The sequence below is a fragment of the Furipterus horrens genome, unplaced genomic scaffold, assembly GCF_987537825.1.
Source record: "Furipterus horrens unplaced genomic scaffold, mFurHor1.1.pri manual_scaffold_13, whole genome shotgun sequence".
NCBI classification, from domain to species: domain Eukaryota; kingdom Metazoa; phylum Chordata; class Mammalia; order Chiroptera; family Furipteridae; genus Furipterus; species Furipterus horrens.
In genome coordinates this window covers 2964279-2986064 of record NW_028327183.1, presented here as the reverse complement: position 1 = coordinate 2986064, position 21786 = coordinate 2964279, and the positions used below count along the sequence as shown (strand labels likewise).

General features: G+C 57.9%; 1 protein-coding gene across 2 annotated transcripts in view; it reads left to right on the top strand.

Moving 5' to 3' along the window:
- Positions 1-21786, top strand: part of ZNF423 (zinc finger protein 423) — a 252049-nt gene that overhangs the window by 147903 nt on the left and 82360 nt on the right. For both annotated transcript variants that reach the window (XM_090260364.1, XM_090260365.1), the window contains one exon: positions 3398-3482. In XM_090260364.1, coding sequence (XP_090116490.1) covers positions 3398-3482 — 85 coding nt within the window. The remainder of the gene's footprint in view (positions 1-3397; positions 3483-21786) is intronic.

Below are 21786 nucleotides of genomic sequence, written 5' to 3'. Positions count from 1 at the left end.
GAGCAGGGGAGTCCCAGGACCCTACACAGTGACCTTCGGTGAGGCAGTAGAGTCTGGCTACTGGAAGGTCCACACAGGTATAGCCCCAGGGGACACCTGATGGTGGGCCTCGAGCCCAGGTCGCCCTTGGGTGTCACATAGGGTGGGCTGGGGATCCCCACCAACTCAGCTCAGCGTTGTCTGTTCCCAGACCCAGGAGGTGCCAAACTGTCTTGCCCTGGAGGACTGCTGCCGGCGCCACTGGCAGGGAGGCAGGACTTAGGAACGGGCCACCTGCGCAGGTGGCCGCTGGAAGGCAGGGATGCTTGCTGGGGGGGCGGGGGGGGCGGGTTTCAATGCGGGATCAGAATTGGGGCCTGCACTCTGGGGTTTGGAGGGGCAGAGGAGTGAGGAGGGGTGCAGAGCGTGAAGGCGGACTCCGCAATGAGCCCAGGTCCTGAACACGGCTGTTTCTGGTCCCTGCTGGCCACCTCTGTCTCCTCGGCCTCAGCTGGCTGGCCGGTGGCCAGTGTGGGTGGACTTGGGAGCACTTGGGCCTGGAGTCAGGTGGGCTGGGTGAAAATCTCCTCTCCCAGCACCCAGCTGTGATTGGGCCTCTCTGGGCCGCTGTCCTCACTGATCAAGCCAGAGGGTAATAGTAACTGTGACAGTCACAGCAACAGTGTCCACCTCCAAAGCTGACCCCTGGAGGCCAGTCTGGTTTTGCACCAGCATCTGCTCTGATTGGCCAGTGCTGGTCCTTATTGGTGTTGAACTCTGGGAGGCGTTCCTGTGCTGTGTTTTGCTCTGCGGATAAAAGCGCGTAGTGAACATCACCTGTCGTCTTCTCGTTTACAATCACAACTCACTCACCTGTCAGGGGCGCGTGCGTCTGAGCACTTTCATCCACTTTGTCCTCATAACACACACCTGACAGACAAAGCCACGGAGGCTCAGAACCGCTGAGAAGTTGGCTGGATCCCCCCACATGCACGAGGCAGAGAAGGGATGGGAACCCAGGTGCCGTGTGCGGCACAGTCTGAGCCCTTGACCCACACTCCGTCCAGCACCCCCGGGGCCCATCCTGGATGCAAGAGGGGTGAGGTGGGCTGGGGCGGGATCTGGGGGGCTCACCCCCAGGCTCAGGCTGGGCCCTGCACTCCCCGCTCCCCGGCGTACCCCGCCCTATCCCCGCCCCTTTGGTGCTGCGCGCCACTGCGCTGGGGTTCCTGACGGCCTCCAGGCTGCTGGGGGGCCTCCTCCTGCCCAGGCTCAGCCCTAGATCCCACTTCAAGTACCACTTCCTGGAGCCCCTACTGCACAGATACTGGTTCTTACACTGTTTCCATGGCAACGACCTAGGAGCCTTGCTGTGACCTCTGCTTTGGCAAAGAGAGGAGACAGGCTCAGAAAGGTGGAGCCACGTACCCCAGGATGCACAGCTTTGCCAGGCCGTGCTGGGGTTCAGAGCTGAGCGGGCGGGTTTTCTGGCGCCGACAGGCCCCCCTCTCTCCCACCCAGGGCTGCGAGAGGGGCTGAGTGACAGTCCCAGCCAGGGGCCTGGGCAGATGGGCCGTGTGCAGAAAGGGGCAAGACAAAGCTCCCGCCGCTCCCTGCTGCAGGCGCAGCCTCCGGTCTTGCCCCCCTGCCTGGGCACGCCTGGTGGCAGGGGCCCAGCTGTCTGAGCCCACCCCTCCCTCCCCCGGGACTCACGCATGTGAGAGCAGACTCCGGGGGCCTGCACGGTGGCTCGGGGGCTGGCAGGCTGGGACCCTTGGGAGCGTATCCATGGCAACCAGCTCCCGAAGGACTGGGTCCCTGTGGGACCGAGGCTGCTGCTGGCTAGAGCCTGAGGCATTGAGGTTTCCGCCTCCCCCGCTGTTTACGGCAATAACATCACCCCAACTGCAGGCCCTCCATCGACTGGACGGACCCTCGTGGTGCCGCTGCCTGCCAGGTGGGGCAGACCGGGGGCTGTCACTCCACCTTATAGTGGGTGACCGACGTCCAGGCCACACCAGCCTACTGCCCCTAGACCACAACTGTCCACGGGGGCTGGGGCAGGGAGCCGAGGATGGCAGCTCTGACCGCGGGCTCCGGAGGGAGACGGCTGGGCCCGGGTCCCTGCGCGGGGCTTTGGCCAGTGCAGCCTGCAGAGGGGTGGCACACGTTCAGAACGAACAGAGCCTGCCTGTAGCTGGTGCCCAAGAAGTGGGAGCTCTGAGCCCGTAATGGAAGCCCAGATGCCCTGGCTGTCTTTCCCCTCTCTGGCCCTCCCTGACGCCGCCCCCGCCGTCCGCAGCGGTTTTCTCGTTCTGCCCTGCACCCACTCCGAGGCCGCGCGGGCCGGGCTCGGGGGGCAGCCCTGGCCACAGGCCCGAGGGCTCAGCTTTGAGTCTCCTGGGCTGGGCCGCGGGGAAGTGGCTCGTGGCAAAGGCGGCGCTTTGAATGCCAGGTCCCGTCTGTGACTGTCTCCTCGTAGGGGCTGAAGCTCCAGAGGAGGAGGGGTCTCTGGGGGATGGAGAAGGGGAGACAGACCGAGAGGAGGAGCTGGGGTGAGGAGGGGGGTGACCAAGGTTGCGGCCGGAAGCCAAGGCTGAGTGCCCTGCTCCGCCAGCCTGGGACCGACAGCCCCGCCGGGAGCCCTGCGCCCCGGACACGGGCACCGCAGCCTTGCGTGCAAGGCCACAAGGGCCGTCTGTGTGGGGGGCACCTGTGTGTGTGCAAGTGTGTGCACACCTGTGTGTGAGGGCACACACGCGTGCTTCTGTGTCTACGTGTCTGTGCACGGGGGCGAACCAGGGCGCGCTGGGCACACACATGTGGCAGAGGCTGCGTGTGTGTCTCGGGCACACTGGGCAGACGCGTCGGCCTGTGAGCCGCGGTCTCCTCTCCTGTGGCGCAGGGAGCTGGCGGCGGTGTGCGGTGCGGGGCGCGGGGCGCGTCCGGGAGGGGCCCGTGTGTTCCTGCTGCGCTGGGGCGCGTCCTCGTGTGCATGCACGTCGGAGCCTGCGTAGGTGGCTGGCTATGGGCAGACAGGGTAGGCAGAAGGACAGACGGGCAGGTGGACGGATGACGGGACGGAGGGTGGGTGGACGGAGGGTGGGTGGATCAGAGCACCCTGAGCAGGGCGGCCCCCCTCAGCCTCCTTCCTGGGGTTCTGCTCCGCACCCGCTCCTTGGGATGGCGCGCGCTCCCGGGTCCCGCGGGGAGTAGCTCCTTTGGGCTGTGAGCCCGGGCCCCCTTCTCCCGAGACTAGAGAGCTGGGTGCAGAAGCTGGGGGGAAGAAAATGGCCCGGGGGGACCTGGAAGGGGACCAGAGCTGTTCTGGGGGGACTTGAGCCCGGGCCCCAGGAGCCTCTGCTTCCTGCTCCTCTCTCCCTCCTGACTAATCCGTTTCCTTTTGGTTCCCAAACAGAAGAAGACGTACCAGTGCATTAAGTGCCAGACGACCTTCGAGAATGAGAGGGAGATCCAAATCCACGTTGCCAACCACATGATCGGTAAGGGGGGTCTCCCGCCCACACTGGGGCAGCACACCGGGGCCTGAGGCGTGCAGGGCGCGTCGGCACCTCAGCGGCCTTGAGGGCACTGGCCGCAGGCGCGGCTGCTGTTTGGGAGGCACCTCGGGTCGGGGGTGGGGGAGAGCGCTGTGTCGGAGCTGGAGTCTGTGCCCCCCACGGCCTCTCACGGCCTCTGGTCCCATCATGCCCGACCTTTGACAGCACCCTTCATGTCCCGGCCTCCGTTTCCCTCCATTTCTGAGACAAAGCGCCTTCCGGTTGTTGTCAGGCATGCAGGGCCAGTTACGTTTCCATTTCGCATGTCACGGCATCGACTAGTCTCAGCCGCGCGTGCTCCCCTGCTAAGCGTGGCGGAGGCCTCGGGCGCATCGTCCAGACCGAACGCTTACAAAGTCACTGTGGCACCACCCCTGTTCCTCTCCCGTGGTTTGGACTGTGGAAGATTCAGCCTTTGTGGAGGGGAGCTTTCAAAGCCCCATGGTGTGTCCACGTGGCCTGAGTGGGGGACAGCTGGGAGGTCTTATTTGCCTTCCGTGAGTGGGTGTGCTCCCCCTGGGGCGGGAGGGCTCCCTGTAAGAGGGGGCAAAGCTGGGCTTCTGCCGAGCGCAGGGGGCAGTGGGTTTTGGTGGCGAGGACTCAGGAGCTTCTGGGATCCGGGCGCCCCGGGCCTCTGGAGGAGGTGTGATCGTGTCCTTTAAGACTCTGCCATCCACCAGTGGGGCGCGTCTCGTGCTGACCCTCTCGACCATTACTTCCTCCCCTCTTCTCCTCCCCTAAAGCTCTTCACTAGGGTCTTATTGGCCATGCCAGCCAAGCTCTGTTTTGTAAAACCCTTAAGAGGTTGCCTACGTTCAAAAAACTCCCCTGCCGCGTGCCGTGCGTGAGCGCTCCTGAACCAAGCGCGCTGTGTGTACGGCACCCAGCTGGGGAGGCGGGCGGCTCCCATCCCTGCCCCGCGCCCACGCCAGGTCCTTTCCATCCTGGTGTGTAACAGCACGGGTTGCTGTCGCCGGTTTGTACTCAATGAGATCGTCCAGCCTCCGCCCATTTGTGCACAGTGTGTTTTCCTCATCTGTACTAGGGCCTCTGGTTGGGCTCCGTTCTTTTTCATGGGTGCATACTATTCCAGAGCAGCACCATTTATTTGCTCCTGATGGGCACCTGGAGTTGTTTCAAACTGGGCGCTGCCGTGAACATTCTTGCAGGTGTCGTGGTGAACACGTGCGTGCCGTTTTAAATGGATGTGTCCAGGGCTGGGTGGGCGGGGTCACAGGCTATGAGGAGCCACACTTCAGTGGGTCCTGACAAACACACTTCCAAAGCGGCTGTGTGACGTCACGCTCCCACCAGCAGGTGTGAGGGCGGCTGCGGGTCTGTACCATCACCCATATTTTACATAAAGATTCTTCTTGAGTGACGTGCTCTGGGCAAATGTGGTCCCCACGCCCACCCAGCTGCAGCATCGCTGGGCTCAGTGGGTTTGGGTGCCCAGCATCCCAGTGACCCGGAGTGGGTCCCCTGAAGGCACTGATCCCGACTGTGTGTGTGCTGAGGGGACAGGCGGAGCCCGCGACGGGCAGGTAGGACCGAGACTTCAGCCTGACAGGGAGGTGGCGGCTTTTAAATTTCTTCCATTTGAAAGGCCCCCGCTGACCTTGAGGAAGCAAGCTGCCTGCCGGTCACCGGCTGCTCAGAGTGCAGACCCGGAGGTCGGGGGCGAAGGTGGAGGTGTCCGTAGACGTTTGCTCTTGGAGCAGGTGCTCACACGAGCTCCTGTGTGTGTGCGTGAGGGGCAGCGCCTGGCTCGTTGGACCGCAGTGACCCCACAGGGGCCCCTTCTCTCAGCCCCCGTTCCTGCCTGGGGGTTGCGTGGCATTCGGCTGGAGGGCCAGGGGCTTCCTCTTACCTAGGGTGGTGGATAATGTGAAGGGCGGGTTGCCAGGCCTGTGCGTGAGCAGAGGGCCGGGCATCAGGGGAGGGGTCCCATCTAGTGGGGGGCAGGGCCGCTCACCCATGCCTGCTCTGCGTGCCGTCTGCTGGCCGTGGGCCTGGAGGCCTGGGCAGCCGGCAGCAGGGAGCTGCTGCTCTCGGAGGTTTCGTCCCAGGGCGAGGCGTTTGCACGTGGCCGGTCTCACCACGCAGGCCCTGGGAGCGTGGCTGCGACACGGGCCGGGGACCCCGTGAGCGGTACCTGCCCCCCACCCGCCTCATCAGCTGGATTTACTGAAGAATATCGACTGAACAACTGCTGCATGCAGGGTGCTGGGTGGTCTCTGTGGGTGTCCCTGCCAGCACCCCATGGGAGACACCGCAGCGCCCACCCTGTGCAGTGAAGGGGGGTGTCACGTTGGGTCGGGACGCTCACGGCTGCTGTGGGCTGAGCCCGCCATGTGCCCGGTCCCTTGCACGGGTGCTAATCGTCCATCTAGGGAGGAGAGTGAGCGACTCACCCCTGTTCTTGCAGCCGGGAACTGGGGGAGCCAGGGCCCGAGTGCAGGCCAGGCCCTCTTCTCCGCGGGACTCTCCCGCGGGCCCTGCAGCAGGAGAGACCCCCCTTGGCACAGCAGCTGGGTCTAAGTGTCCCCAATCCCTACCAGTCCCTATGGTGTTCTAAGGGGAAGGTCTGTGTCCCCAGCCTGGTCCCGTGGGCATCTGAGTGTGCAACTGTGGGCTTCTGCGCTAGGGGGCCGTGGGAGGTGTGGGAGCAGCGTATGGCCTGGCCTAGCTGCGTGCTTCAGGGATGTCAGGCTGGCGGCAGTGACGAGGAGGGGGTGGGAGGGAACAGAGACCCCTGCTCTGGCCCAGAGGTGAGGGAATGAGGTGGGGAGTGGGGGGGACAGGAGGGCAGGGAGGTGAGAGGGAGAGACTATTTGGCTTGTGTGTGCGCCTCATTGGCCCTGGTGGCTTGGGGGAGGTGGCAGGGGTGAGAGCAGGAGGTGCGAATGGAGGAGAGCCAGGCACCAAGCCCTGGCAGGGGTGGCTCTGCAGTCTCAGTGAACACTGACAGGGCCCGGTGTCCCTGTGGACAGCTTCCCCTGCTAAATGTCCTGAGCCCTGAGTGGCCACCTGGAGAGGGCGGGGGTAAAAGCTCCCCTTAGTGGCACTAAGGGGGCTTGGCAGGTAGAAGTGGCCTGTTCAGCTTGGTGGCCTTCTCATAAAGTTGGGGCACGGGGGGTCTGAGGCAGGCCTCCCCCGGGGCCCGGACTGCTGGAGGCCTCCCCGGGGAGCACTCACAGGCCTTTTTATAGTGGGGGCCTCCTGGTGGCTTTGCAGGCTCCAGCCCTGCAGTGACGATGACGCAGGGACGCAGCTCCTTGACAACATCTTCCCGGCGCCCCTCCTGACGGCTGCCGGCCAGCGAGCGATGTGGAGCTCAGACAGGCGAGGGTGTTTGGAAACCCTTTTGGCACTGGGGTCTCCTTTGAAATCCTCCTGCCCTGCAGAGAATGAGGCCCCCCCTCCGGGCTTCCCCCAGCGTTGAGACCACCCCTTTCCCACGCAGGAACATCAAACACTTGGAGCGGCCCACAGCCCTGTTCTGCTGGCCTCCTGCCGGGGGGACCTGGCTGTACCCGCTGCCCCCCCCCCACTGTGCCCACCCCACCCCAGAGGCTGGAAGGATGCCCCCTCAGAAATGGCTCTGTAGGTGGCCCCCCCTGAGGCTCCTTGGAGCACGTTGGGTAAGAGCTAAAGGAAGGCTTGTGGGGGGTGCGCCCCGAGGCAGGTCCCCCATCCAATGGCTGGGGAGGTGTGTCTGCCCTTGTATGTTGAACATGTATGTGCAAGGCATGCACAACCCTTCTAGAACACTCAGGTCCTCAGACCCCGAGGAAGCAATCAGCTGGGGGGCGCCTGTCCCCTCCTATCTGCTTGTGCTTATCCCTCCTCTCGGCTCCAGTCGGGTGGGTGCCTGGATAAGGGGTCTGAGAACTTGTCCTTGACCGGGGCTGGCCCCCAAGGCAGGGACTCCACCTCTGGGCCAGGTGTCCTTACTCAGGGCTTCACAGGCCCCTGGGGGAACCCCAAGGAGGGTCAGGGCTGGGAAGGTACAGTCCTCGGGAAACCTTGTCAGGAAGGCTTGCCCTCCATGTCATTGGATAGTGGCTGTGACCTTCCAGCAGGCTGCCAGGCCTGTCCCTGCGGGGCATTAGTCATCCTGGAGACGTCATGGTCATGGTCACATCAGCCCCTTTCCCTGGGTGCCTCTGGAGGGCTGGGCTGTGCCGTGGGTGGCGGAGAAGTGGAGGCTTTCAGGGATCCGTCTGTGACCTCCGCACCTGGCGGTGGTGCCTGTCTGTGCTCCCCTCTCTGTGGCAGGCTGGGTCCTGGTCCACGCGGAGGGGCGGGGTCTGCTCAGGGTGTGTGTGTGTGTGTGTGTGTGTGTGTGACAGAGAGAGAGAGAGATGGAAAGAGAGGTTTTCCTCCTGCTGAGTCTTCCCGGGGCGCATCCCTGGAGAGCCACCTTGCAGGACGGTACCCCCTCCAGCCTCTTGGAGGGGAAGGAATGTCTGGAGGGGAAATCAGTGTGTCACCCTCACACCGTGACATACAAAAACCCTCAAACAGAATTGAAGAGAAAAACATGTGCAAAGGAAGAAAAAGGGGTTCCTGTCTACTTTCTGCCGGGAACACGTGTTGCTGAGCACGGCTGTGTTCGGCTCTGGTGGTGTTTTTGATTCAGGTAACGCCAGACCCAAAACATCTGTCGAACCATAATATGTGATAAAAGCGTCTCCCGCTCCCGCAGAGATCGCGTTTCAAGTTCTGTCAGAATAACGAGCTTGTACAGAGAGCCTATAATCCAATTCTTTATTCTTTTTTTTTTTACACACACCCCCGCCCCCTTAAGTAGGGCAAGTCACTTCCTCCCTTAACAGTCCCTGGGGTGAGAACTCAGTTTCCCTGACTTGGAATCTCATTGGTTGGTTTAAGGAGCTGTTGATTAGGCACTTTGGTCTGTGGAGAATCCATCAGTCCTGGGTTTTAAAATAGTGGAATCTTTCTCATTTCCACAGACTCCTTCCTTCCTTTATTTATTTATTTACTTATTTATTTTTGAAAGGCAAAGGCCTCTGTAGGTGGGGTTTCCTCTGACAGTAATCTCAGTTCAGTAACCATGTTGGAGATCCTTAGTGAGGAACCTCTAGGCCAGTGGGGACGTGGTACCCTACAAAGATCAGGTCAATATAATGTCACAAGCCTGAGACATGAAAGCTCAAAGGACAGGCCTGTTGCCCAATCTGGGCATTCCAGGAGAGCTTCCTGGAGGAGGTGGTATGCAATCAGGGTCTTAGAAGATTTCGGGAAGTCAGGTGGGAGGGGCCTTTCGGGTAGAGAAAATAGCATAGGCCAGTTCTTCAAGAAGAGGCCTGTGTGTTATGTGGGGACACTATAGACAATTTAGTGACACTGCAGAGTACATTGAGAGGCAGCAGGTGACCGGCCCACAGAAAAGACTGGCAGAGTAGGTGAGAGAAGACGAGGATGTGGGTTAGAGGAGCATGTCAGAGGATTTGGCAGCTGAGGGGCTATGGGGAGGGGAGATGTTAGGAATGGCTCCGAGGTCTCTGGTGACTGGGCTTTGGGTGGCAGGCAGAAGATGGTATCGCACCCAAAGAAGAGCAGTCGGGGCTGGCACGGGAGAAGGTGACGCTGGTCATGACTGGTCACATCTAACGGGGCTTCCTGAGAGCCGCGCCCTGCCGCCAGCACCTGCACGTGTTGCCGCCCTCACCCGCACAGCCGCTCACAAGGAGACATGGCTTTGTACTGCAGGACTGGTTAGCATCGTCAGCTGCAGGGTGGGATGTGATTCCAGAGCCCAGAATCCCCTGAACGCCTACCCCGGGGCATGGCGCAGTGCGGGAGTTGATGGTTTGGCCTTGGTAGGAGGGGCCCACGGACGAGCTGCGCACTGGTGTCTACCCAGCGGCTGGCCACGTGGGCAGGGAGCTCCAGAGGAAGGCTGGGCCGGTGGAGGGCAGCTGGGCAGAGCGAGGGGGCATGCGGAGCGAGTGTCGTGGGTCTTTGATGCCGAGATGGCACAGTGCTTCAGGGCGGCCGTGTAAACGGCCACAGAGAGGCCACAGGAGGGAGGCTGAACGGGGTCTGCTGGACGGTCCTCGGCATGATCAGAGCAAGTGGAAGGCCTCCTCTTCCGGCTGCAGACCCTTCCCCTGAAGGCATCCGGGTGTCCCTGACGGGCTGACCAGTCTCACAGGTGCCCTGCCTGGGAACCCAAGGTGGGGGGCCGGATGAGATTCCCCAGAGACACACGGCGAGTCCAGAGCTTGAGTCAGAGGTGGCGTGATAAAGCATAGAGCATCACCACCCCTACTTTGGGCGGCTGCCTGGAGGATTAAATGAGTTAAAATATATGAAAAGTGCCTAGCACACTACCTGGCGCATATAAGTTCTCATTAAGTGGTAACTATTAATATTGTTAATGTTATTATTGTTAGTCCTGGGGGCAGGGCCTAATTAAAGATAGTGATAAAGGTAACAATGATGATGGTAATGAAGCTCTTGTTTAGAGAGGACAAACTGAGCGGCTCTGTGGGCATGCTAAGACTGCATCCCAGATGTTCACTCATAGCAGCCCAGATATTGCTGCTGAGGGCTTCCTGGAGGAGGAGGACTGGGTCTCTGCCTTTGTTTCTGAATGTAGGAGGAAACATTTAGTCCTTTACCGTTATGTATAATAACAGGTGTAGATTTTTTGTGGATATTCTTTTATCAAGTTGAGGAATTTCCCCTCTTTCTAATTTTCTGAAAGTTTTTTTTTTTTAATTTTTATTATGAATGGGTATTGGGTTTTGTCAAAAATATTTTTTCTGCATCTATTTATGTGACTACTTTTTCTTCTTTAGTATGTTAATAGAGTGAATTTTATTGATTTTTCAAATATTAAAATAGACTTGTATCCTTTTTCTATATTGCTGAATTCTCTTTGCTAATATTTTGTTAAAGATTATTTTGTCTGTAGTGATAAGGGAGATCGATCTGTAGTTTTCTTTTATTTTTGGCCTGTCTGCTTGGTTTTGATATTGGGCAATGTTAGATGCATACAATAAATTGAGAAGTGGTCCTGTTCTGTTTTCGAAAAGAAATTGTGTGGAATTGGTGTTGATTCTTCTTTAAACATTTGTGAGAATTCGCCAGTGAAAGAACCTGGGTCTGAAGACTTACTTTTAGGACGTTTTTAATTATGAATTCCATTTCCTTGGTAGTTACAGGGCAGTTGAAATGATCTATTTCCTGTTGGCTGACTTGTGCTCTTTTGCATTTTTCGAGGACTTGGTTTTGTCTAATTTGTTGAAAACCATGTGTGTAAAGTTTCACAGCATTATTCTATTATTATCTGTTTTGGTGACTGCAGGGTCTGCAGTGATATCCTTGGGTTCATTTCTGATATTGGACATTTATATCTTCTCTGTTTTTTCACTGTCAGTCTTGTTAGAGATTTGTCAATTTTATCGATATTTTCCAAGAACCAATTTTCAAAATTGATCTTAACTATTGGTTTTCTGTTTTCAATTTCATGACTTTTGCTTTTATCTTTCTTATTTTCTCCCTCCTGCTTGCTCTGGCTTACCTTGCTATGGTTTGTTCCCCAAGTCTTTGAGGTGGAAACTCAGCTATTGATCTGAGACTTTTCTCCTTTTCTAACGTATCCATTAGTGCTCTAATGCCTCTCTCAGCATTGATTAAGCCGTGTCCACAAATTTTGGTACATTGTAGTTTTATTTTTACTTAGCTCGATGTGTTTTACAAAATAGTTCCCGTGAGCTTCACCTTTGACTCATGATCACTTAGATATGCGTCGTTTAGCCTTCTGGTCTTCGGAGGCTTTCCCGTTATCTCTCCGTTATTAATTTCTAGTTTGATTCCATTGTGATTGGAGAAGATACTATGGGTGACTTTGGCTGTTTAAATTCACTGAGACTTGTGTTACGCCCCTTGATGTGGTCCATGGTGGTCTCTGTCCTCTGGGCACTTGAAAAGAATGTGTGTTCTGCTGTCTTGGGGTGATGTCTTCAATCCATATCAGTTAGATCTTGTTGACTGAGGGTATTGTTGGCACCTTCTGGATTCTTGCTGACGTTCTGTTTAGTGGATTTATCAACCATGGCACGAGGCGTTGGAATGTTCTATAACTGTCACTATGTTTATTTCTCCTTTCAGTTCTGTTTGCTCCTGCTTCACATGTTCTGTGGCTGTGTTACGTGTATACACATCTAGGGTTGTTATGGTTTCTGGGTAGACTGACCCCTGTTCATATAATGTCTCTCTCTGGGTCTGGTAATGTTTTTTACCCTGAAGCCTACTTTAGGTGATATTATGTAGCCCTTGACTTTTGTTTTCTCGTTAATGTTTGCAAGCTCCGTCTTGTTCCATCTTTTTACTTTGAACCTGTCTATGTACTGTCGTCCCTCTCTGTATTGTGGTTCACTTATCGCAGGGTTTAAAAATATTATATTTAGTTATTTATCGCGGGTTTTCGCTCTATCGGGGGGTTTTGCGGTACTGTATACGTATGTTGTTAAAGTGACGTAGGTTTCAGAGTGTAGAATATGTTTAAGAACATAAGTAGTGTTTATAAAACTGTGGGAAAGGTTAATAAGGGAGCGGGAAAGGTTAATAAAGGACTGGGAATGGTTTATAAGTGTGTGGGAAGGGTTTATAAAGCCTTAAAATTTATATAAATACTAAAATAAATGTAAGGTTCCTACTTAGCAGATTTTCACCTGTCGCAGGGGGGAGTCTAGAACGCAATACCTGCGATAAGTGAGGGAATACTGGCATCACATTTTTGAGGGAGCCTCTCATAGATAGAATTTAGGGGTGTTATCCCCCTCCCCACCTCATTCTGCCAATCTCTGTCTTTTACTTTGTGTATTAATACCATTTATATTTAATATAATCAATGATACATTAGGGGTTAAGCCTGCCATTTTATATTTTGTACTCCATTGGTTCTCTTCGGTTATCATTTCTGTTTTCTTTTTCCTACATTTCTGTGGGTTCCGTGGACATTTTCAAGAGTTTCATTTTAGTATTCTTTTCTCTCTCTCTCTCTCTCATTCTCTCCCCTCCTTGTTCATGGTAATGTTTACTGTTCTGTCTTCCAGCTCACTCATACTTTCCTCTAGATACTTTTCCTCTGCAGCTGAGCTTAGCATTGATTTTTTTTTAATTATTTATTTTTTAATTTTTAAGATTTCTTCATAGTGCTCCTTTGAATCTCTTGTCTCTCCGCCAAAATTATTTCTCTGCTGAGACATTTGTTTTTCCATCTGTTTCCTACATGTAATTGTGGGAGTAGTTTGATGGCTGCTTTACGTTCCGCGGTGGAATAGTTCTGACACCTCTGTCATCTCTATTTTGAATGTATGGATTGTGTTCTCCGTTGCATTTGAGATCTCCCTGCTTCTGGGCGGCATGAATGATTTTTGGTTGACATGGGAGGAATTCTAGGTTTGGCCCCCACTTGAAGGAGGTACCTTGCTGCTGCTGGGTGGCGGTGGCAGTCCGGGCTCCCGGGGCTCTTTCCTGGCACCATGGGGAGGGGCACGTTCCTGCCCAGCACGTCTGAGGGTCCTGGCTCCACACTAGGCTTTCTCGGATGCCACTTTCCCCACCTGCGCGCTCATTCTGAACCCCCACCCTCATTGCCATGGGTGGGGTCTCAGGATGCTGCCCCGGAGCCGCACGCAGATGCACGTAGGAAAACAGGGATGTTTCTAGGAGGGTGAGGAAAATAGAAACAGGACAGATTGTTTTCAAAGTTCAAAGCACCAAATGCAAATTGTCAACACAGATAGTTCCGGACCTTGTAGCTGAAGGTGTGAATTCATTGTAGACCTATTAGGAAGCAGGCACCCCCTGCCCAACCCCCCAACTCCGGGAAGAGGACCCGTGGGCTGCCCCCTGACAGCATCGGGGGCTGGTGGAAATTCGCATGACACTGTGACACACACCTGGCTTCCATCAGCTGCTTGGGTTTTGATCGTCTGCCCCCAGAATCTTGGTTAGGGTTGGGGTCCCATCAAATATTAAAGGGCCCATTGCTTTAGGAAAAAAATAATTGTTTCTCCTGGTGATGCGAATCCTTAACCGGTGCTGAAGGTGATGTCCTCTGTCCCCACTGGGCCCAGAGGATATCCACCTACTCTGGATTCTGGGCCCATTCACCCCACACAGGGCGCGTGAGCACTGAAGGGCACTTTTTACGTGTATGGGGGCTGTCTAAACACTTCACCAAGGGAGGCTTTCGTGAGGGATTTCTAATAAGGGGTAGCCTCCTTACACACTCACACACACACGCACGCACGCACTAGCGCGCACACACATACATACATGAGCATGTGCACACACACGCTTACCCCTCAGCTCTCACCTGCATGACAGGCTTCAATGGCCTCAGCATGTGCCTTCAAGATGCATTCTTCCGAAAAGAGGTGCAGCATCTCCCTGGGACGCGTGCGGGGCTCCTCTCTGCGGCGCCGGCTTCCGAGTCTGGGTTTGGATACCTGGCTCTGCCTCCCGGTGGCCTGGTGGTGGGCTTCGTCTCTTTCAGAAGCCCACTGTGCGGGCCCTGCTTGGGTTCGAATGCCCTACGCGCAGTGTGACAGCGTCGGCCTCTCTGCTGGGAGGCTTTGGGAGTTGGTGTTTCCTGTAAGATTTCACTGGGAGGGTCAGGAGGCTACCCAGGGCACAGGGTCCTCACACTCACGCCATGACTGGAGCCGGAGAGCCGTGCGCCAGGCCCGGCCTGGTGGTGGTGCGGGTTCGTCTCCAGGCCTCTGTGGCCGCTCCATCCCAGGTTGCTGGCCGGTCTGATGAGGTGCCAGGGATGGCGGTGCTTCAGGTCTGGGTTGCGGGTCCACGTGGAGGACTGCGTGTCCCGTCGGTGGGTTGCCAACGGCGGCCCCGCCCCCTGCCCGCCTGCGCGTGTTCTCTGACCTGCTTTTTGCTGCTTACCCTCTGCCACATTCCAAGAGATTTTTCTTGTAGCTCAGACATCGGTATGAGAACACCCAAGGGCCCTGAGTCTCAAACGGATTCCTTGCTATCAAAAGCTTCTTCCTGCATCAGGGCACAGCCTGGGAGATTCTGGCACCGCTGTGCCTTTCCGTGCCCACCCCCAGGCTCCGCCCCCCCTGCCCCTGCCCCTGGCCAGCCTCAGAGGCGGCCCCCACCTGGACGACGTGGAGGATGGGTGAGGATGGAGGCTGCGTGTTTTCTTACTCTGTGTATAAATTATTCACTGATGGGTTGCTCATCCCTTCTCTCCGTGTCCACACTGTTGGCGTGGGCCCGGTGCTCTCACAGACGGAGGGAGGGCCAGCTCCGTGATTTGTGCTGCATCAGGATTTGAAACCAAGTACAGGGCCCTTCTTAATTCAGGCGCCGGCGCTACCATGTCGTCCACGCCCACGAAACCAGCGCTGTCCAGAGGAGGATACCTGAGTGGCAGGAACCCCACGGGACTCACGTCTGTAGGGGGTGGCTGTGCGGGGACACCATTCACACTGTGGTCACCCCTGCCGGACCCCGACTGCAGCTGTGATTCAGATGTTTGGGACAATGGCCTGGCTTCTGCGTGTCCACATCCTCTGGCCAGGGTTCTGGAACCTCCCCTTCCCACCCTCCCTTTCTCCTTGGCATTTCCGGGACACGTTTCTCCACGAAACTGAGGTGCCCGGGCTCCGTGCAGGCGCTGCTGGGGACGCTTCCGCTCCTCGGTGCCGCTCGCCCGCCGGCGGCTCCGCTGTTAACCTTTGGGGTTTGCTCATAAAATAGAAACTCTTTTTTGTAGGTCAGTTTGTCAGTAATTTTGGCAGCTGCGGGGCCACCGAGGGAATGAGGCTTGGTTCCCACTTGTCTCCTGTGCTCGGTTTGGAGACTTGCGCGGAGCCCTTCCCGGGAGGCACGCTCACCCCTGCCGGAAACGAGACCTGGTTTCGAATCAGCAGCAGCAATCCCTGTATGCGGGGAACGTGCGGCCGCCGAGGAGGGGCTGGTCTGCACCCAGCCCGCAGGCGGGGCTGCCGGGCTTTGCTTCTGCCCCCGTGTTAGCCGAAGTGGGGGTTTCTGCAGAATCTGGCACCCCCCTGAGCCTCACTGGGCGCTCCGTAGTCCGGGGACCTGCATCGTGACCTGCCAGCTGACCCATCTGACCCTGCCCAACCCCTCCTGTTTCCTGCCTCCCCAACCCCCAGCCTGGACTGCAGATGTTCTGGGCGTCTCACATTAACCTCCCAGTACCCAGCTCTGTGCTCCTGATGTAGGGGAGGGGACGAGGAGCAAGTCTCATCAGACCCTGCCTCCAAGGGCCTGTCAGTGGGCCTGGGGTGAGGGCGGTTAGGTGAGGTGGGGCTGGTGGCATTGGTTGTTCAGGGAGTGCTCAGATGGCCTGGAGAAGTCAGGAAGGGCTTCCTGGAAGAGGCGGTTGTGAACTGGATTCTGGGCCCTCTCTCTGTTATTCTGGGGGCCTCTAGGGAGTACTTTGGAGCAGAGCATCTCGAGTCCAGGACAGGAAGCTGGGATAGCATTATGGCCTGGAAATTCAATCCTACCCAAATAATGGCACTCCAGTTGTGTTTAAGATTCAGAGCTAGCATGAGATTCCACAGCCACATGGAGGACTCCAGGTCAGACAGAGGTGGGCTGAGTGCCAGGGGAGGGGACACCGAGGAGGGAGAATAGAGCAGGTTGGGGCCTGGGGGAGCCCACAGGGGTCTCCAGGAAGGAGACCTGGCTTGCCCCTCGGAGAAGGCAGGCAGGCTGGGGGGACGCTCTGCAGCTGCTTCTGTGCTCTCATGGGTCACCCTTGGGTCCCAAGGCCCTTGGGCAGCTGGGCCCAGAGTGTTCCCCGGGATGCAGGTACCTTGTCCCAGCTCCCTGGACAGGTATCTGGGTGACAATGTCTGCTCAGCGTGTTGTCTTGGAGGCTGCGGGGGTGAACATCTCTTATGGGAAGGACCGACCTGGGGGACGGGAGGCCTGGACTCCAGCCTGTCCTCCCCGCTGTGCTCTGTGACTTGGAGTAAATTGTTTTTCCTCCCAGGAACCACGCTCCAATGACACCCCTGAACTGGAGTAAGTGGGCACCGCACCTGGTCTCTTCCTGGAGGACTTTCCAGTGTGGCCACGATGACAAGGACAGTGGTTAAATTGTCCACAATTCCATGGCGCTCACGTGCCAGGCCCCGTTTTGTCAACTCTCCCCTTCTCTCACCAAGCCCCCGAGGGACACCCCTTCCTCCCACTTTATAGATGGGGGTGTTGAGGGCCACAGCGGACAGGAGGCCTGCCCAGGGCCACATGGGCAGCGGGATGGAGTTGGAGCCGGGTCAGGACCCAGGTGGTCTGGCGACAGGCCCCATGTGCTCAGCCGCTGCGCCAAATGCCCCCTTCGGTCATGGAGCCCCGCCTCTGTCTTTAGGGAGCGGTGTTTATGGGACACACTATCAACCCGCCTTTACTGGGTGCTTCCAGCTGGCACCTCCGGACCTTCGATCCCCGGAGGGAACCTTGGACGGGCTGTTGCTCCGTCCTCCAAGTCCCCACCCGTGTGGACAAACTGGCATGGCATAGATTAACATGCCCTGCTTTCCTTCCTTCCCTTTTTTTATCAACACCGCATCAGAGAAATTAGCAGGCGACGCATCCACACGAGGACGCCCTGGCCCAGGCAGCTGAGCATTAAGGGGGCATTCGTGCAACGAAGTCTGGAAGCCGCTGGCCTGGCCGGAGCCCCTTCTGAGCGACGATGATTTATTTCGGCAATGTGGCAGTCATTAGTATCCTTGGAGTCGGAGCCCGCGCGCTCGGGCCAGGTCTGTGGCCGCGGGAGCCTTCGGGGCCATTACCAGCTAATGGCTCGGCGTGGGCAACGGGGGCCTGCAGTCAATCTCCAGGCTGGCGGGTCATAAACGTGGCAGGCTCCCTGCCGGCTCGCCGCCTGGGACAGCCTCGGCCCCCAGGCTCCTGCTTGGGCTCCGGGCGGGGCCTGTCCCCACTGCCCGGGGGCCTCTCACGCCCCTCTCAGGTTGGAAAACTGAGGCTGAGAAGCGCCCCAGAATTTTGTCCCTGTGACCCATATTTTAGAAGTCTGAGGTTTGAGGGGTGCTGGGTTGTGCTGGCTTGGCTTCTGGGGTGTGTGCCTCCAGGGCTTCACCGACTCATTTTGAGACTCATTTTGGGGCTTGTGGGGAGAATGTTTGTGAGTCCGGGGCCAGAGCCGCTGCGAGCGGCAGGGTCTCGGCTGCCTCCCCGACGTGGGAAGATCTTCCTGCATTCCCCCCTTTCTTTATTTTTATTGATTTTAGAAAGAGAAGAAGGGAGGAGACAGAGAGAGAAACATTAATTTGCTGTTCCACTCATTACGAACCCATTGGTTGATTCTTATATGTTCCCTGACCGGGGATTGAACCCACATTCTTGGAGTAGCAGGATGATGCTCTAAGCAACTGAGCTACCCGCCCGGGCCTACATTGTCCCCTTCAATGGAGGCCTAACTTACACACTGTGAGGACACAAACATCACGTGTGTTGTACGATGCACGTGACATGTGCCGTCCGCCCCCGCCGCAGTCAGCACCCGCCTCTCTAACAGCCCATTTCCTGGCCCCCAGCGGTTCCCTCGTGCCCCCCAGAGGGCCTTCGGTCTCCCGACCTCCTCCGCAGGACGTGCGGCCCACCCCCCCCCGAACGCTGGTGGTCCTGACCGCATTCCGGGGGCCGTCCTTGCGGAAGGACCAGGGGCTGCCCCTCTGGTGCTGGGCTGTGTCCTCCGAACAGACCCGTCCCGGCTGGCTGTGTGTCTGGGGTTGCTGGATGTTTGGGTGGTCCCTGGCTGTGCCCGGTGCTGCCAGGCCACCTGCAGGGGGGCCTTCTGTGGTCACGGGCACCCCTGCGCTGGCTCACGAGGAAGGGACGCGATGAGCTTGAGGAGACACGGCCACACGGTTTTCCGGGGGCGGGGGTGGGGGGACTGTGCTGCCCCGCCGCCCACCCTCCTTACCTGCGAGGCCCCGCTCAGCCCCCAGCGTCCCCTGCCGCCCCGCCCCGCTCACCCGCTGCCGCCACGCCTGCCTTTCAGCCCTGTTCTTGAACATTCGGGGGGCCTCTGGGCCCTCTCAGCCGAGCGTGCTGCCCCAGCCCCTACCCTGCCCCCTGGTTCGCATTCCTGCGCGGCCTGTCCGGGGCTGACCCCCACCGACCTCGTCCCCCTGCGCTGCCACCCCGTTTCGTTCCTTCACCGTGCTATGCGCGGTCTGTGGGGCCGCGGTCAGCCCTTGGTGTCGTGCTGGTTCCCCACTAGAGGGGACTGGGGACCCCATCTCTCTCGTTCCCGCCGGGACACCCAGTGCCGAGACCAGAGCTGTCACTGAGCAGGGCGTGGGGGCGACAGTGAGAGTGAAAGGACTTTAGCTTCAAGCCCGGATGTCACGGGACCTTGTCCTGCCCCCTCAGTGACGTGAGGCCAGGGGTAGGGCCTCCATCTTACAGGTGCAGGGGAGGGGCCGGAAGGAGAGCTGAGCCCGGATGAGGCTCCAGACCCCAGCCCTGAGCCCGGCGTTCCGTCCCGAGGGTCATTGATGAGGCTTGGCTCTGGGGTCTCGGGATCGGGGTTCCTGTTTGGGTTCATTGACCTCTGTGAGGCTCGGTGCCACATCGAGGGGTGCTCAGGGATTGGAGCCTCTTCTTTCTTCAGCTGACTTCTCCTGGACATGGACCTCTGCGCACGGAGAGCCGAGGGGACCGTGGACCGGGAAGGCGCGCCCTTGGTTTTTAAAGCCTGCCCACCACGCGACCCTCAGCCGTTTTCTTTGAATAGTGAGGGTTACCACCGCAGGGGCCCGGCGGGACTCTGTCTCCTCCCTCCCGCCCGCCCTGGTTTCTTTATTTCTAATGTGTAAGCAAATCCCCAGCAAAAAAGCGTGCGTGTGCATGCCTGTGTGTGCACACGTGTACACATTTGGGGAGGGGGTTCTTCTCGGCCCAGTTCCCAGGACAGGACAGGCGTCCTTCACAACAGCGCAGCCCAGGCAGGGGTCGGCCCGCTTGCAGGTGTCAAAGCTGTTAGGGGTTAAACATCGCATCCCGACCCACGGAAGCGGCAGCTCCTGATGGTTTCGCCTGCTCCTTCGGTTCCTTAGGAGCAGCCGTTCGGAGAACCGTGGCAGCATCGATGATACGTCATTTCCGTCCAGTCTCCCGTTTCGCCCCCCTCCCCGACATTTCCGTGGCCGGAAGTGCTTGGAAATAAAGCAGCGAGTTTCTCCAGCAGATAGCCCCGACCCTGGGCTTTCTGAGCATCCCTGCACGTCTGGGGCGCGGGGCCTGATGTCTGAAGGGAACGGGCCCCCCTCCCTGGGATTCTTGTGCGGCAGGGTGCTCCGCCCAGCTCCCTGCTCAGCTCCGGGGTCTGCCGGCAGCAAGGAGCACCCCTCAGCCCCTCACACAGGTTCACTCTGGCTTTGTGACCCGCTTGTTCCCCTTCCCTGCCTGTGCCCCGGGGGTGATGTTCCAGACGACCAAGGACTTGGCTTTGAGGCAAGGGACAGCTGTGGAATGACAAAAACAGTAATTATAGTAAAATGATCAGCACCAGGAGCGATGGAGTGTGTGCTGTGTCCAGGCACCTTACATGCATTGCTTCAACTTTCCCCCCAAATTTCACAAAGTGGGCCTGATCGTTCCCATTGGACAGATGAAGAACTGAGGTGAAGGAGAGGTTTGACGGTGTCCCTACATTCTGATAGCTAAGAAGGGGCACAGCCTGGAGTTACCTGACTAACAATGCCGCCCCTACCCCATCCCTCACTGTGCCCTTCGCTTGGAGGACAAACGGAGGGACAGTTCCAGGAGGAGGCTACCACGCAGGGAAAGGCAGCGTGGGCTGGTCAGGCTCCCTACAGGCCCCGTCCAGGGAGGGCAGGAGTCACGGGGAGGTTCCTGGGGCCCTGGAGGTAGGAGGGCCGAGCGATATTTGGGCTCTTGAGGGGTGCGGGGGAAGAGGGCTGTAGCAGCCAAATATCTGAGCTCTTTTTGAGGGAGGGGTGGGCAATCCAGGGCCTGAGGACCTGCCACCAGCCGCCTACGCTCGCAACGCCTTTGTGAGACGGCGAGGGTCGGGGAACCCGTCAGCATCACGGGCACTCTCAGAGGTAGCCGCCCGGGGGACGGGGCTCCTAGAACCCCAGCCTCGGCCACCTGCAGAGCCGGGCGATGACAGCGCTGGGACCTCCCACCGAGTCTGGAGAGCTGTGCTCATAGGCGGGAACCCGGTGCAGGCTTACCGCGGCGACCAGAGCGTGGTCTAGAGCACGTGGTCCCCAAACTGCACCCCTCGAGCCACATGCGTAACGTGACATATGGTTCTCGCCACGTTGGAAAAATGGTACAAGGAAACGTGCTATGAAAATGTTTTATTTAGCTCCGTATATCCAAAATTCTATGACTGCACCGTATAGGCAACGGAAGCGATGAATGAGAAGTTTTTGCGTTTTTTCTCAGACCGAGTCTGCCAAGCCTGATGTGCGTCTCCCAGACCATGGCTCTCCGTGGGGTCCAGCCGCATCTCCTGGGCTTGTGGCTAGTGGCTGGCGGGGTTCTGGTGCCGCCCACCTGGGGCGAGACCCCATGCTCCTGATGGGAAGGCATTGTAACCTGGGAGCTACGGGCCCCTTGCTGGGAGGGGCTGCCCTCTGGGAGGTCTCTCCTTGCCCTGAGCAAGCTCTGAGACCCTCAGATAGAGCAGGAAGCCTGGGCAGGCCCCACAGGGGAGAGTGGAGCCTCACAGCCAAAGCTCCGTATTCTCGCTCCTGGCCTTGGGGGAATAGAACCCTGGGCAGCGTCTGCTGGCGTGTGTGTGGCCCCCGCCAGTCCCTAGGGGGTGTGGATGGAGAGGGTGGGGTGAGACCACACAGCTCTGCCTGACGCCCCCCTGCCATCATCCCGACATCTTCCGAGGTCACCTTCCCAGGCTGACGCCATGAAAGTGAATCTCCATGTCTCCTGCCACCGCAGGGAGATAAAAGCCAGGGCTGCGGGCATGGTAAAGAGGGAGCCGAATTATATTTATAATATTAAAGTGAGTGCATTTGTGGCTTGCTGTTCTCCAGGGCCTTTCATAAGGAGAAAAACACAAATTAGCATTTTCCATTTCCATATATTGACTAGAAAAATCGCCTGCTCTCAATTAAGACCTATAGCTTTTGGGATGTATGCAACAATTTTATAAAATATTTACAGGGAGATTTGCATTTTA